We start from the raw sequence: 18,175 nt of genomic DNA, 5'->3' as shown, positions 1-18,175 counted from the left end.
TAGTCTCAAACTTGCTAACTCTTACCATAGTTATCCAAGTGTGAAAAAAGAAGATATGCACTACCACATCAGCTTTCATTTCATGTTTTATCTCTATATATTATGACTCATAATTATACGTTTCAAAAGTGACCCATGTTCTACAGCGTGACTTTAGTGATTGCTAATGATGGAGAATGTATCGGCCATTTTAATGGCATTTCCCCTAATGGACGCAAAGAAAAAATAGGATACATGCCATGTTTCCCCTGCTACTTTGTGTTCATAGATGTTGCATAGTAAAAAGGTTAAAATTATTGGATGTTTATAAAAGAGAAAATCTCAAAGTCCGAGAGAATAGATTGAGGGAAAAGGAAAAATAACAATAGTGAATTTTTATCAATCTACAAATGCTGTTAGTATTCATTGCCCCAGTGATACCTAAAAATACATATCTTTACATATAAACTTAAAATATTTATGTTTTCTGAACACAGCAGAGCAGCTGCTTGTCAGTTCACTTACGATTTATATATAGCGATATTGTTTGCACTGTAGTCTGTGTATAAAGAAATCCAAGACTCTCTTTATTGCATTAAGATGATACTAATTGAAAAAAAAGAAAAGTAAATCTTATTATAACCCAAAAGCAACTCTAAATTAAGAGTAAGAAGAATTAAACTATTATTTATACTAAATATTAATAAGAATTTTCTTTAAGACAAAAATGAGCTTTAAGACAAAAATTAAGAGTAATTCTGTGCTTTATAAAAGCATCTAGAAAACAATTAGAAATACCTAAGGTTGATAGTAAAACAACTGAAGATTATTTTTTTTCTAGAGACCTCATCTAGTTAATTAAAAATTAAAGCAATGCTGTGAAACAATTCTTATGATCAAATAAAATAAGAAGCTATTATTCTATCTTAACTGGTCAGAGTTCTCCAATGTTACTTACACAATTATATATAAGTAAGAATTTATATAAAAAGAACTTAAGGCAATTTTAACCTAGTGTACTTTTAGAAATAATAATTGATCCATTACTTTAAATAATTGTAATTACTCCTGAAATGATTTTTTTTTTTGCAGATTGAAATAGAAGCACATATTCCTTGTGCTTCATTTATGTCTTAAATAAAGCTATTAAATGTATTGTTTTGCTTGTAGTTGCTTAACAGAATATAACATATTGTATGTGAAACTTTTATCAAAAAAATTGTGGTCCTTTTTAGAACTGATTCAATAGTAAAGAATTTTTAGACAAAAGATCTGAACAGGATTATTTTCAATTTTGTATTTAAAAACCATTTAATAGCACTTTCTAGAAAAATTGAGAAAAAAACTGAATAATAGTTTTAAATGATCTTTAAAAATTAAAAATTTAAAATGTCTGATGCTTCTACATTAATAAAAGTAAAGTTTTAAAGTAAATTTATATTCAGCAAAATAAAATGTTGAATCTCATAAAATTAATAAACTTTGGTATATGAGAAAATCCAGCTTGTTTTTGCATGTTTTCCTTTTTTTGTTTGTTTTTGTCTTGGATGTTAAATTTGATTCCAAAATATTTTATTCTTAGACTATTTGGTATTTTTCCCTAATAAAAGGAAATGTGTAAGAGAGGAATAAATAAACTCTAATATACTTTTATATATACACATTTTTATTACCACCTCTTGAATGTAGTAATCATATTTGCTTTTAATCCTTATATTTGACTCAAACCAATAGAAACTATTGGTGTTTTCTCAAGGAATCGTGTAGTCAAGTGTTCTCAATATTTTGTGTAAATGAGACTCACAAAGATCTTCTTAAAGCATGGATTGTTGCTTGCCTCCTCCCTGTTCTAGATGCTTCTTGAGAGTTTCTGGGGTTGGGCTCATGCTTTGCTTTCCTGACAGTTTCCCAGTGTATGTATATGCTCTTGTCTTGCATCAGCATTTTGAGACCCAGCTACACAGGGTACATTTTAAAATCAATCAATACTCTTTAAATTTTAGTGATAATATCAGCAAAATGAGATATATGGGTACAAATTCCTTTACATTAACACATGTATTCTTTCTTTCCTTGCATGCACAGAAACAAGATATTCTTAACCAAGTAAGACATTTTCTTTTCTATTGAAATCTACCTTCTGATTTGAACTATGAATTACTCATTCATACCACTAACTATACTTATACTAACTAGGCTAACTAGGCTTGCATAACATACTAGATCACCTACAGTACATAAGATTATAACAGAAGAACAGAAAATTCCCCAATTACTATCAGTAGTCGAGACTTTATATAGTAACTAGATGAAAAAAATATTCAAATTATAAAATTTTAGGTTAGTGAATCTGGAGTTTAATTTTCTCATTTTACCAAACATATCAGCTTCAGGTAAGTTTACTTAATGGAACTGATAATCAGTTCACAGTGTGTTATTTGAAAACTGAATGAAAATTAAAATAGTAAGGACACTTTAATTTTATTTTGTTTACAATCCTATGTTAACTCTATGGAGGAAACAAAGCTAAGACTGCTGATATTTCACTCTTTGGAGAAGGGTAAGCAATCATCTGTTCACAAAAATCTGTCCTGTGAACACAGCTTTCTAGAAATTCAGTGAAGGGTATACCATCTATGTACTTTACTGTGTACTGGAAATAAATATTTTCAACAAATTAAGATAAACTATAGTCATGTTTTCATCAATTTAAGAATATTTTTGGACCTGAAGAGAAGCCTCAGTGGGAAATACGTTTGTTTTGTAAATATAAGAACCTGGTTTTTGGCATCTAGTACCCACATAAAAAGCCTGGCATGTAAGTATTATACAGCAATTCCAATTCTGGAAGACACAGAGAGAAGGATCCTAGAAGCTTGGTGGCCAGACTGTCTAAACAATCAGTGAACTCCAACTTCAGTAACAAAAGGATGAAGAACAATAGAAAAAAGACAGCTGGCATGCAACCCTGACTTGCTTTATGAACACAAGCACATTGTCATGCATACATATATACATACTTTCTCTATATATCGATATATATGCTTACTTACACATTTCTAGTGCACTGACAAACAGTGTAATCATAATGTGGAGCATAGCAATTGGTGGGCAGGTGTGGTGCTCGAGCACTAAGTGAACCATGCACTAACTAAAAACTTACAACTTGAGAGCTCACAATCACAGGCAGAAGGACCAGAGAGACCCTGGAAATCAGAGGAGGGTTTTAAAACTTCAAATCTCACCTTCAGTGTCACTCCTCCTCCAACAAGGTCATATCTCTCATTCTTTCCTAAATAGTTCTACCAATTGGGGACCAATATTCAAATCTGGTAGCCTATCAGAGACATTCTTATTCAAATGAACATATATATATATATATATATATATATATATATATATATATAATATGTTAAAATTTTATATATATATATATATATATATATATATATATATATATATATATAATTTTGTTTTCCTAAGATGAGGTTTTACGGAGATGGTATTCACTGACCATAATAACAGTTACCATCTTCCACTGTAGAGCATAACCTTTCCTTACTTTGTCCCTCAATTTTGTAGAAACATTAGCTCCTCAAATGCAGGTTTCTGGAGATTAATGATACTTTGGAGACAGTTGCACAGAATAAATGATTGTCTTCTGTTGAGGCCTGAGCTGGCCCCACTTTGAGCAGCCAGCATGCTTAGTTCATCACCACTAAATAGCATTGTTCAGCATCTTCACTCAACAAACACATCTTTTCATATCACCTGTATCATCACTTGGGGCTACTTAAAAGTTAATCTCAAAATTAGCTATCACTTTTTTTTTTCAATCAGAAGAGTGTTTCTATGTTCTGGTATCTGGTACAACCACCATTCTGTATGCTAACATACTTCAGTAGCTAACTGATCAGTTGTAGAACAGAAAGAGCAGACAAAGTTGAGAAGTACCACATTGAGGGCAGGTGATAAAAGATACGGTAAGATGCATATGTTTTTGCTCCTAGACAAGAGTAACATTGTTCATGACTGGGGTCTGGAATTCTATGCACTTTCTATCAGTAGTTATACTTGGTTTAAAGTTCAGTTCTGCTTTTACAGCTCCTATACCTTGACTCAATTGTGGTACTCTGTTATGTAGTTTCCTATAAAATATAGACCTTTCTCATCTATACAAGTGAGATTCTATGACTTCCTTTGACAAATCTGTAAACACAAAATCTACTGTATGTAATGTTGATGACAGAAATATATGTTAAATCCCTTTGGTAAGAATACTGATCCTGACATAATTAACCAAAAGATTAACACTCCTGTAAAATAAATTATAATTATTCTACAGCTCAGCCTTTTCTATTAAAGTAGAAAAAGTATATGACAGAAATGTGAGGCCTGAGCTGCCCCCACTTTGAGCAGCCAGCATGCTTAGTTTTTTAGAGATACATTTGGGCTCAAATTACCCATGTATGCCACTTTCAAGGACAAACTTTCTGTCTTAGTTTGTTTACCTATAAAATATAAATATTTTTAGGAGATTTATGTTGCTAAATGTTAAAATCTAAGTACCTGAAAAAGTAGTAACTACTTATCTGATTCAGAATGGTTGTTCCTTTAGGGTTTAGAGATGTTTACCTAGCCCTGTGACAAAACTTGTCTTCCACTTTCTAATAAATCTCAGATGGACTCATGTAAGTCAGGTAAGTCAGTGCTGTATATCAGTCTGAAACACACCGAGTTCAGTTTGATCATGGTTCTGGGTCCTTGAGTCCATCAAAAAGGAGTTTTGTGGTTAAGAGACCACAAGCCATTGGCTCTGCATTTGATCAGTCTCATAAAGTGAAAAGTGCTGCTTCAAGAAGAACAGGATATACAACAAGAAATGTTGTATCTAGAAGAGTAGAAGACAGACTGGGAAGGATAAGGAGCAGAAACAAATAATGATGGCGAGAAGCTGAAAGAGAAAGGGAGCTTCTCTGATGCTGATGTAAAAATGAAATCTGATATATTTGTCCCAAGACAGACACAGAGAAGCCTTTCAAAGGCAGCCAATCACCTAAAAGATAAAATGTCCATGACGACTTTGAGAATAATATGTCTGACTTCCAGAAGGAGGAGATGGATGGGTAAATAAAAGAAGTAAGGAACCTGAGTTTGATGATGAGTCCAAATTTATGTATAAGATCCTAGCCTCAAAGCCAGTAAAAACAAGCAAAAACTAGGTAGAAGACAAAGTTATGCAAGTGGGAGACCCTGGTGTATGCAGGGAACAGAAAGCAGAGGAAAGCTGAGAATCTGGAGGAGGAGTCTTTTACAGAGACCTGGAAAGGAGTAGCCTGCAGCCATCAAGAGGAATGAAAGTGGACACAGGGATTTTGTGCCAGAAAAGAATTTCCAGCTGTCTGCATGCAACGTGGTTTAAGAGAAATGTTTATCACCTCCCTCAAGGAACACTTCTGAGAGTCATAACTAGATAGAAAACAAAGGAAGCTTTTCCTTATGGAAGCTCTCCTTTCCCATTCCTCAACAGGACAAGGTCAATATCTAGATGGACTTTTTGGATGAGGACCTTGTATGACACAGTGGCTTATTGGCTCAGGAAGGAAAGCTTTGTCAGCATCTAGACGATAGCAATAAAAAGGAGCAGGATTTGAGTTGCATTTTCCATTGCGTAATTCAGCTCAGTCTCAGCATAGCCCCTCAGAATTGCTTAGCCAGCACACAGTGATAATTGTTCGTCAAGTTAAAGAGCATCACTTTGGATCCTCTTGAATGGCAGTGCATGAATGCTTTACTAAATACCCAAAGAGAGGAAATGAACAAAAAACAGCTAAAAATAAGAAAAATCCATAGATACACATAGGAATAGACATTTTCCCCAGTACATTCAGAAAATGTATTTTGACTCATTAAGAAGTCAAATGTCCATGACTGGCTACAAGATTGATGGAAAATACAAATATGGTCATGTTGAACTTCCCTTTCATATTGAATGTCATAAAAAAAAAAAAAAACATAAGGAGAGAGACCTTTAGTGAAATAAATCAAGAGCATTAGTAGATTTCCCAGACTCTAGCTACTCAAGAGAAAGGGTCAACAGAAAAAACCTAGAAAGGATCAAAAAAGCAGAAGATGCACAGTAGGGCCAAGAGACTAGTGAAGGTTCTTCTCTTCATCTTCCTAGTTGTATTACTCTCACAAAGCAGAGGAGTGCACTAAAAAAGCAAGAAGAGGAAGGAGAGCAACATAGATTTTGATAAATCCAGACTGGGGACCAAAGATTTCATGACTTCATGGCTCTGAAAGAGGCAGCAGAGCTCAAAGAACCTTTCAAATTTAAGCAAGAGGGAGAGTTTGGGCCAGGGCAAACTATTCTGGTAACAACAGCAACAATAATAACAACAAAAATAACAACAACATCACAATAATGAGTGTCAAAAAAAAAAAAAAAAGAAAGAAAGAAAAAGAAAAGAAACCGGGAAGAGGAATGGGATCTAGAGTACACACCCAAAAGCAAGAAGTACTACTTGCAAGACAATCAATAAGGCAAGGGCAGTGACAAATGGGTGAGCCATGGCTGTAGCCCTGTAAGTTTATGTGCCAAAAATTCAGTACCAGCCCCAAGTGGGCTCATGATAAGTTCAGTAGAGAGAAAGGAGAGATTTAAGATAGTAGGACAGAGAACAAAGAAGTGAAGGACAGTTTAAAGCCCATAGCTGATTATGGGTCACTCTTAATGGACCCCTTGCCGAGGTGAGAGAGACACTGAGAGAGGCTTGTGGAGCTAAACAGGGAGCCTAAAAGTTCCTGAAAACTGCACCATATAACCATCAGCCACATGGAATCTATGACAGCAGTGTATCACTTGTGCCATTCTAATAGAAAGAGAATGCTGCCACAGAGCCAGGATTAGGTTCATGTTTCAAGGAGGCACACACACACACACACACACACACACACACACACACACACACACATCACCTCCACCATCAACATCAACATCAAAAATAACAAGAATTAACAATCATTGATCATTAATATTCTCAACATTAATGGACTCAATTCCCCAATAAAAAGACAGAAGCTAACAGAATAGTTGGGAAAAAGTATCCTTCATTCTACTGCATACAAGAAACACACCTCAGCAACAAAAATAAAAATTACCTGAGAGTAAAAGGACAGAAGAAAGGTGGAATAGCTATTCTAATACCTAATATATAGTCTTTCAACCATAATTAATCAAAAGAGATAGGAAGGACACGACATACTTAACAAGAGAATATCTACCAAGGTGATTTCTCAATTCTGAACATATATGACAAAAGTGCAAGGGCACCCACATTCATAAAAAATATTACTAAAGCTTAAATTGCACATCAAACCCCACACATTAATAGCAAGAGACTTCAACACCACACTTTTACCAAGGGAAATATCATTGATACAGAATCTAAACAGGGAAACAATGAAACTACCAGCTAATATGTATCAAAAGGACCTGACAGATATCCACAGAGCCTTTCATACAAATACAAAAGAAAAATACCTTTTTCTTAGCACCTCATGGTACCTTCTCCAAAATAGACAATATAGTTAGACACAAAGCAAGCCTCAACAGATACAAGAAAATTGAAATAACTCTTGTATCTTATTAGAACAACACAAATTAAAGCTGGATTTCAACAACAACAGAAATATCAGAAAACCTACAAACTCACAGAAACTTAAATCTCTACTCATTGATCACTGGGTCAGGGAAGAAAGAAAAAAAAAAAAGACATTCTGGAATTCAATGTAAAACGGAGGTAAGACATACCCAAATTTTTGGGACACAATGCAAGTAGTGCTAAGAGGAAATTTAAAAGTATACCTGAAATCTCTAGGAAGAAGGAAGAGTAGAAGGAGGAGGATGAGGAAAAGGATGAGAAAGAGGAGGAGGAGAAGGAAGAGGAGAAGGAGGAGGAAGAAGAGAGGAAGGAGGTGGAGGAGAAGGAGGAGGAAGAGGAGAAGGAGGAGGAAGAAGAGAGGAAGGAGGAGGAGGAGAAGGAGGAGGAAGAGGAGAAGGAGGAGGAAGAGGAGAAGGAGGAGGAAGAGGAGAAGGAGGAGGAAGAGGAGAAGGAGGAGGAAGAAGAGAGGAAGGAGGAGGAGAAGGAGGAAGAAGAGGGGGAGGAGGAGGAGGAGGAGGAGGAGGAGGAGGAGGAGGAAGAGGAGGAGGAGGAGGAGGAGGAGGTGGCAGTAAGCATAGCCAAGAAGAAGAGACAGAAGAAAATAATCATACTTGAGGCTTAAATCAATCAATTAGGAACAAATAGAATAATACACAAAAATCAATGACAACCAAAATCTGTTTCTGTGAGAACATCAACATAACAAACAAACTCTTAGTCAAGCTAATTAGAGACAGTATCCAAATTAACAAAATCAGATACCAAAAAGGGAGACATAACAACAGACACTGAAAAAATCCAAAGAATCATTAGGTCTTATTACAAAAGAGTATACTCCACACAATTAGAAAATCTAAATAAAATAAATAATTTTTTAGACAGATCCAAATTACCAAAGTTAAATCAAGATCAGGTACATCATTTAAACAGTCACATAATCACTAAAGAAATAGAAGCAATCATTAAAAATATGTACCACCACCACCAAAAAAAAAAAAAAAAAAAAAAACTCCCAGTGCCAGATGGTTTCACTGTAGAAGTGTAGAATTTTATCATACTTCCAAAGAAGAGATAAATATCTGCAAACTCTTCCACAAAACAGAAACAGAAGCCGCATTGCCAAACTCATTCTCTGAGACTTCTTTCTACAAAAAACGTACAATAACTCAACAAAGAAAGAGAATTTCAGATCAATTTCCCTTATGAATATTGATGAACAAATACTCAATAAAATACTCACAAACCAAATCCCAGAACACATTTAAAATATCATCTACCATGATCAAGTAGGATTGATCTCAGGGATGTAGGAATAGTTCTATACATAAAAGTTCTCCATGTTTTAAGTCTTGGAAAGATCAAGGATATAAGGAGTATGCTAAACATAATAAAGGCAATATATAGCAAGCTTATAGCCAACATTAAATTAAATAGAGAGAAATTTAAAGCAATCTCACTAAAATCAGAGACAATACAAGGCTATTCACTCTCTCCCTATCTATTTAATATAATTCTTAAAGTTCTAACTAGAGCAATAAGACAACAAAAGGAGATCAATGGTATACCAATTGGAAAGAAGAAGTCAAGGTATCACTATTTGCAGATGATATGATAGTATACATAAGCAACCACAAAAATTCTACCAGAGAACTCACAGAGCTGATAAACACCTTCAGCAATGTGACTTGGTACAAAAATTAACTAAAAAACAATTAATAGCCCACCTTTATACAAACAACAATTAGACCAGGAAAGAAATTAGGGAAACAGTACCCTACACAATATAAAATACTTCACAATATAAAATATACCTCTAATCAAGGAAGTGAAAGATCTGTATGACAAGAACTTCAAGTTCCCGAAGAAAGAAATTGAAGCCCTAAAAAGATGCAAAGACCTTCCATGCTAATTCGTAGATAGAAATAACATAGTGAAAATAAACATCTTACAAAAAGGAATCTAGAGATTCACAGTAATCACCATCAAAATTCCAACACAATTCTTTACAGCCCTTGGAAAAGCAATTCCCAACTTCATATGAAAAAACAAAAAACCAGGTTAGCTAACACTCCTGTACAATACAAGAACTTCTGGAAGTATCACCATTCCTGATGTCAGGTTGTTCTAAAGACCAATAGTAATAATAATAAAAAAAACACATTGTATTTGTATGGAAACAGACAGGTTGATCAATAGAATTGAAGACCATAAAAAAAAAATAAAGCATTCACCTACAGACACTTGATTTTTGAGAAAAAAGTCAAAACCATACAGTAGAAAAGAAAAGAATCTTTGACAAATGGTGCTGGTCTAAGTGGATGTCTTCTGCATGTAAAAAGATGCAAATAGATCCTTATTTATCACTGTGTACAAAATTCAAGTCCTTGTGGGTCAAAGATCTCAACATAAAACCAGATGCACTAAAGCTAATAAAAAAGAAAGTAGGAAATAGCCTTGAATGTATTGGGACAGGAGACAACTTCCTGAACTGAACACTGATGGCTCAGGCTCTAAGATTAAAAACTGACAAATGGGACCTCATGAAACTGAAAAGATTTTCACAAACTCTACATCTGACTTAGGGTTAATATCCAAAACATATAAAGAACTAAGAAGCTGGACAACAACAAACCAAATACCCAATTAAAAGTGGGGTGCAGAGCTAAACAGAGAATACTCAACAAATGTACCTCTAATTTCCCAGAAGCACCTAAAGAAATAAACAGTTCCCTTAGTCATTAGGGAAATGCAAATCAAAACAACCCAGAGATTCCATCTTATACAAGTCAAAATCAATAAGATCAAAAACTCAAGTGAGAGCACATTATGGGAAGGATATTGAGCAAGGGAACACTTGCCCATTGCTTGTTGGAGTGCAAAGTTGTATAATCACTTTGGGAATCAATTTGAAAGTTTCTCAGAAAACTAGAAATAGTTTTACTTCAAGACACAGCTATATCACTTCTGGGCATATTTCCCCAAAAGGTACCCTAGTATACCACATGGAAAATTGCTCAACTATGTTCATAGCAGCTTTATTCAAAATAGCCAGAAATTGGAAATAACCCAGATGTCCTTCAACTGAAGTGAAGAACGGGTAAAGAAAATGTGGTACATGTACACAGTGGAGTACTATTCAGCTATTAAAACAAAGACATCATGAATTTTTAGGTAAATGGATAAAAATATCATTCTGAGTGAGGTTTCCCAGAGCCAAAAGACACATGCTTACTTTTAAGTGGACATTAGCCGTAAAGTACAGGTTAATTATACTGCAGTTCACAGACCCCAAAAAACTGGGTAATAAGAGAGCCAAGGGAGGATACATATAGATCACTCAGAGGTGCAACTAAATAATTATAGGAGGTTGAGGAAAATAGGGAACTGGGTAGGAATGGGGGTAAAGATGGGAACGAGGCTGATGATCAGTTGTGGGAAAAGGAGTAGTGGGAGCGGGCTGGAAATGTGAATGAAATTGGTGGGATCATCTCTGGAATTACCTGGAAGTCTGGGATGCGTGAGAAAACTCTGAGTCAGTCATCCTAGATGAGATTCTTTCTAGATGGAGACATAGAGCCACATACTATAGCCAGAAGGCCTGTGGAGAAGAAAGGGAGACATCAACCTACCTACAAAACCTTCTACTCAAATTTTTCTTGCCTACAAAATGTGCAGGGATAAAAGTTGAACAGAGACTGAAGGAACAGCCAACAAATGACTGTCCCAACTTGAGACCCATCTCATACAACAAGAGAGCCAAATTCTGATACTATTAATGATACTCTGCTATGCTTACAGACAAAGACCTAGCATAACTGAGAGGCTCCGTCCAGTAGTAGATGAAGGCAGATGCAGAGACCCACAGCTAAATATCAGACAGAACTGAGGGAGTCTTGTGGAAGAGTTGAGGATAGAAATGAGCAAGATGGAGAAGGCAAGGATACCACAAGAAGACCTACAGAGTCAACTAACCTGGATCCATGGGCACAAAGAGACTAGGCCACCAATCATAGAGCATGTAGGGGCTGAACTTCGACTGCTTACACATTTGTAACATATGCAACTTGGTCTTCGTGAGGGAGCCCCTAATAAGTGGAGCAGAGGCTATCTCTGTCTCTGTTAACTGCCATTGGATTCCCTTCCCCTGACCTGGACTGCTTGGCTGGGCTTCAGTGGGAGAGGATGTGCCTCCTCTGCTGGGATTAGATGTCCCAGAGTGGAATGTTTCTCAAGGGGGCTGCTTCTTCTCTGAAGAGAAAGGAAAGGGACAAAGGGGGAAAAGATTTATAAGGGTGAGACTGGGAACAGAGAGAAGGTAAAGGGGCTATTATCAGAATGTAAAGTGAATAAAAATTAAATTATTGGAGAAAACTGATTTGTTTTCATTTAATTGCCTGAATTTCCCAAATTTATGAATTTATGAAAAGTCATGATTTAGGCAACATTATTTTAGGTGATTTTCCAAATTGTACAGAAAAACGTGACAGTCACTCAGGAAACACTGGAAAATATTTCCTCAGTGAAGGTGATTTGGGAACATTGAGCCAGATGAGTTTTGGCAGTAATGTCATTTCTGTTTTAAAACTTTGTTCCATATATAACACCAGAAGTGTGATATAAATATTTGCCCCCAAAATTACAGTAAGGAATGTCAGGAAACAGCTTCACATATTCAATTAATATTTTAACTATAGATATTATAACATCATTTCCTGCAGTCATTGAAGAACTAACAGAACACTCCATTCTTGTATATGCAATGGTCCACTTTTTAGAAGTAAGATGGTTTTAAAAGTTTTCCACTCAGTAGTTTGACAATGTTGTCTGATTACAGAATAAAAAGAAAAGCAGAAGTTTTGATTTAGGAAGGGAGTGAATTTTATTATTTTTGAGCCAATAAAAAGACAAATTAAAATATAAAACAGTTAATTTATTTCCAAGACTTAAGTACCTTTAATTTATTCCATTTTTATTTTTATTTTACTATCAATATACTCAAGATTCTGAAAAGTACTTTATGCTTATTTTTATTCATACAACTGTGAAATGTTCCTTTCATACATCAATTTTTATGAAGAAACTACTGATAAGAAAGGTATTGGAGTATTTTAATTTCTTGGGACATATATATAGCATATATAAAAGCATTCCAGAAGCACATTACACCTGCTCTCCCAATGTAAGACTTTTGCAGGCTTCCAGTCTGATGTTAAGACTTTTTATTGGTTTAATTCTACAGTTTTCCTATAACCTGATAACTCTCATCTGTATGTATGTATGTACTTACATATATACACATATCTCATATACACATAGATGCATACATGTATATACATATTACATACATAGGTACATATACATTGATATATAGATATAATTTAATCAGATCATCACCCTTATTTTCAAAATTTACATTTTCTGCTATTATCTTAAAAATTGTAAGTTTACTAAAGGTAATAATGTGAGATAAAATATGTTCATAATGAATAAAAATATAGAGCATGTACATTCTCTTTCACATTCCCCAAATGATATTAGACAAAAAAGATATGCATTTTTAAATTTTTTTCTTTTTTTTCATTTACTAGATATTTTATTTACACTTCAGTTTTTCATTTTAAAAGAGGTAGCTTACAGAAATTTTTTTACCTTTCAGTCAGTCTAATAAAATGAAAAATATTTCATCTCAGTTAGCTGAATAACCTGGGTGAGGAAAGGTTCCTCTAGAGTTCTGGAGGTGAGACAGATCTTCCCCTGCATACTGTTGCTCTTCAGAAACCAGCAATTTTTTTTTCTGGCTTGTCTGTAGCTATGCTATGCCTAGTAATTCTCCAAATCTTTCCTTGCTCAGAAACTATACCTGTTTCCAGAAAACACCCCATTTTGCTTGTACTTTCAGTGGGAAGATTATGAATCAAGCCCAGTCAATATTATCCACATACTTTTGTAACCAAGACACCCACGGTTGTCTCCATTTCTCAGCAAGAGTCATCTTACCTATTTTCAGTGGTGAGAAGGCATGCTTTTTGGAGTCTACATGCTTGAGATAAGAATATTGCTTCTTTTTGTAGCCTTTCAATTGACTCAGGACTCTTACTCTGAAATTACTGCCTTCAAATGAGTAGATTGGAGAAGGCTTGATTGTATGATATGTTTTATTAGAATTCTCTATGTGAAGTTTTGAAATGATTAATCAATTAATGTTGGTTTTGATTGGACATTATTGTTGATCACATTTTATAATTTTCTTTTTCATAGAATATTTTATGTATTTACATTTCAAATGTTTTCCTCTTTCCCAGTTTTCCCTCTGAAATCCCCTTCTCACCTACTCCTTCCCCCTGCTTCTATGAGGGTGCTCCCCTCCCACCCAACCATTCCCACCTTACCACCCTGGCATTCCCTTACACTGGGGAATCAAGCCTTCCAAGGACCAAGGGCCTCTCCTCCTATTGATGCCAGACAATGCCATCCTTTACTGTGTATGCAGCTGGAGCCATGGGTCCCTCCATGTATACTCTTTGGTTGGTGGTTTAGTCCCTGGAGGCTCTGGGGGTCTGGTTGGTTGTAATTTTCAAAACAATCACCATGATGAAGAAGAAAAGAGGTGAAAATGTCGGTCATTCTATGTGCCTGATATATAAATAAACGACTTTACATTCGTTTGTTCACACTGTATATCTGAGCTACTCAGCAGAGCTCTGTGGGTTTGGAAATAGAATTTCCAATTGATGGAGGAGGGAAGAAATTTTGAAATTTGAAAAGGTAGAATTTTATGTCTTATTGTTGCCGTGGAGATAGAAACGTCTAACTAGGAATCATGTTATCTTTGTTCTACACTATCAAAGCTGAGACACTTGCCTGCCATTGCCAACGATACCTTACAACCACTAAGCCTTGGCCTTCATCTTTCTTTTGTAGACTTGGATACAGAAAATGTCTCAGGTAATTTGTGAACACGGTAAAATGTCTTGCTATGTCACTGGATCGGAAATTACATGCTTAAATGTGTTTTTTTAGACCATCGATTTTGAAGGCTTCAAGCTGTTCATGAAGACGTTTCTGGAAGCTGAGCTCCCTGACGATTTCACTGCCCACCTTTTCATGTCATTCAGCAACAAATTTCCCCATTCCAGCCCAAACGTAAAGAGCAAGCCTGCTCTGCTTTCAGGTGGTGAGTATGTTTGCGTAGAAATGTACATATAGTATGCATTGTAAAAGAAACATGAGTATCACGACATTGAAGAAAGGGCATTTGATTAAAAATTGTCTGTGTGTCTACGTGGAATTTATACTGGATACCGATTTTTAAAATTTCGGGTAAAATAAGCAGTATAGCTCAAGCTGGAGAAGAATCTCTGTTACCCAAATCCTGTGTTGTAGGATGCATGCTAAGGGGATTGAACTTGTCTGTGCTCTCATATTTTCATCTCTTGACAGTGAGCGTTTTCACACTTGACAGACATGAAGCTTGGGTGCTGCAACGCAGTCTTAAAGTAGCATTCTCATTCTCATTCTTTGATCTCAAGATATATATATATCTTGGGAAACAAATGTATTTGTGTGATATCCATTAATATTTGCTTCATTAAAGGTAAGACATTGGTGAAGCAAGAGCAATTGACCCATCACATGTTAGCAAAGTACCTTGTTTTAAAAATATTTATTATCTTTAAAAGCCAAACTTAAGTGATTTTTGAAGTGTAGTACTGTTTTCCACTGTTGAAACTCTTTGCGTATTGTTTCCTGGAAGTCAGTGGGAAGCTCACATCTTCATCAGTTTATATTGTTGTGCTGTGTCACATGCTCTGTTAAACATTTCAGTGCAGTGCACAATCCTGAGAAAGTGACAGTGAGAAAAACAGTATCGTTATGAAAATGATTCAAAGGTTGCAAATCCCTGAAAGCTCTGAGTATACTCAAGAAAGACAGGCACTGACATGGAGGGCAAGCCATAGTACCACGGACAGGGTGTAGAGACCAGATATGAGAGAAAAAATGTACTCCCTGTACTCTGAGAATACAAGCTTAAAAACTATTTTAGAAGATCGATGATAGAGCCATTATCAAACCATAGCTGACACAATCTAACGATGCTCCTGCATCATGACAACTTGCACTGCTTCCTTACGAACCATTCAGTTTTCTTTGCATACAATTCTTAGACATCTTGTATATTAACAAAATTTGTATATGCAAATGAGGATGTACATAGCCATGCTTTGTCACAGGTTACCTAATAATCTGCACGGCATTTTGTGAAATGGAGAAATTAATCTTGTAAAGACTTTTACTGCCACCTGTTCTACATTACCTATTGATAATTATATTTGCTTTGAATGTGTGGAGCTCCTAAGATGGGTAAATAGCTGTATTCTGCCACTGCTACCTCAGCATTCTTAGGTACCTAATGTGCCAGTCTGGTAACCCATTTCTGATTTTTCTTCCATTCTATGAAAATTACCGAATTGTGGACATTACACTCTCTTTTAAAACATTTTCAACACTTAGAATTCCTCTCTAGAATTTGGAGTAATGGACACTCTCAGACACTCTCCTATGCTAAGATCTCCATTTCAGTCACTGTGGCCTTAGTGTGAAAAGAAATCAAAGAGAAATTTATAAATATACGTACTGCTACAACTTCAGACTCATATTGTCCGGGATTTGTATAGTCTTAGCACTTCTTTAGTTTTAAATGTATCTTCTGGAAAAAATAGTTTACTATAACGATGATCCTCTAATTCATTTTCATCGTTAAAGTATTTTTAATTCATAAAGTGTATGCAGTTTTTACCATCAGTCTAAATATATTATACATTTTCCCACATCATATAGAAAATAGTCACTTGAAATGGTGAGATGGCTCAGCAGGTAAAAGCCATTGCTGTCAAACCTGATGTTCTGAGTTTAAACATCAAAAGTGTCTTGTGAAAGGAGAGAATAGTCTTAGAATGCTTTTCTCTGACTCCACATGTGTGCTGTAGCATTTACCTGTCTCCCATACAGAAATAAAAGTAAGAGCTTTGAAAAGTTAAAAGAAAAATAAATGTAAAAGCTTAAAAATAATTAAAAGTTGGTACTAGCGAACATTAAATGGCTCAAAGTCTCCTCATGGACTGTTTGTTTAGTCCACAAACCATGAATATGTACCATATCCCCCCGGGGCTTGTTTCCTGACTCTCCCAACTCTTACAGACTAAACATTAAATTCAACCCAAATGTGTCTCTACTTGTCTTGATGATTTGCATCCTCAAATTGTCCATTTACAAACATTATATTTTTCCTTCCCCCAACTGCACTGTGTTGAGTTAAACAAAAGTACTATACAGCACTTGTCATGGCCAGAACTAACCAGCTGCTGACAAGATCACAGTTGCATCAAGTGTCATTTGTGTCTTCTAGCAAGATCTCAACTTCCAATCTCTAACATAATCTAGCAGAAACCTGTCAATGTTATCCCCTGACTTTCCAATTTCAAGTGTCACTATTGTGCTTATGCTGAATTATTATTTTCTAGGCCAACTAAAATCCTTGACACAAAAAAACCTACAAATATATAGTTGTATTTAGGAGTCAGTGTGTGCAACAAGGAAAGAACTGACCATGCCATACTTTTCAGATACCCTATTATGCTCTCATCTTAGTATGAGTCTTTGACCCATGCAACATAATTAAGACGGTAATAATGCCACAGGCTTCCCCTGCCTTCCTAATTCTCTGTCTTTCTGCCCCATGGCCTCCAAGTCTCTTTGTAGTCAGCAATTTCTAATGACTGAAAAATGCCTGCTCTACTCTTCTAGGAATCTAGAATTTCATAAATACATATAAGGTACTCATACTCAATAACTGTCAATGGCCATTTATAAATCCTCTGGAATCCACCTCCACAGAGTCTTCTCAACTTCATGTCTCCTAGTTTCCTATTCTTCATCATCATCATCATCCTTTTCATCATCACTATCATCAATCAGTACTCACAAAGTCCAACTAGTGCTGTGATGTATACATGGGTAAGCTGTCACTGAAGTATGATCAACCTACTAGAGACCAAAGCACTAAAATACTGGCCTTTGCTTCCCCACAGAGACATCAGTTATCAATAGCTCTTCAGCCAGGAGCTAGGTGTTATTCCTCCCAAAAACGGATAGAAATTCTATCTGTTTTGTTTATGTATAGGTCTTGTGCAAGATTCTGTGAGTTCATTGTATTTTCTTTCTTTTTTTTTTGTTTTTTGTTTTTTTGTTTTTTGTTTGTTTCTTTCGAGACAGGGTTTCTCTGTATAACCTTGGCTGTCCTGGAACTCACTCTGTAGACCAGGCTGGCCTCGAACTCAGAAATCCGCCTGCCTCTGCCTCCCAAGTGCTGGGATTAAAGGCGTGCACCACCACTGCCCGGCTGTATTTTTCTTTTCTATTGATGATTGGGTTTTTCATTGAGATAGAGTCTCACTATGTAGACCAAGCTGGCCTCCAATGTATAGAGATCTGCCTGTCTCTGCCTCCTCAATGTTGAGATTAAAGGTATA

General features: G+C 35.6%; 1 protein-coding gene and 1 pseudogene across 5 annotated transcripts in view; both read left to right on the top strand.

The window, feature by feature from the left end:
* Dgkb (diacylglycerol kinase beta) overlaps window positions 1-18,175 on the top strand; it is a 625,059-nt gene that overhangs the window by 148,655 nt on the left and 458,229 nt on the right. For 3 of the 5 annotated variants that reach the window (XM_076941963.1, XM_034514239.2, XM_034514238.2), the window contains exon 4: window positions 14,667-14,820. In XM_076941963.1, the coding sequence (XP_076798078.1) occupies window positions 14,667-14,820 (154 nt within the window). Of the gene's footprint in view, window positions 1-2,064; window positions 2,086-14,666; window positions 14,821-18,175 lie in introns of all 5 variants that reach the window. The other 2 variants (XM_076941961.1, XM_076941962.1) reach the window with 1 other exon arrangement.
* LOC117717311 (thyroid hormone receptor-associated protein 3 pseudogene) lies at window positions 2,491-7,855 on the top strand (annotated as a pseudogene).

Source organism: Arvicanthis niloticus, chromosome 11, assembly GCF_011762505.2.
Source record: "Arvicanthis niloticus isolate mArvNil1 chromosome 11, mArvNil1.pat.X, whole genome shotgun sequence".
In the NCBI taxonomy this organism is placed as follows: domain Eukaryota; kingdom Metazoa; phylum Chordata; class Mammalia; order Rodentia; family Muridae; genus Arvicanthis; species Arvicanthis niloticus.
The sequence above is the reverse complement of the archived record's forward strand: the minus strand, read 5'-3'. Positions and strand labels throughout refer to the sequence as shown.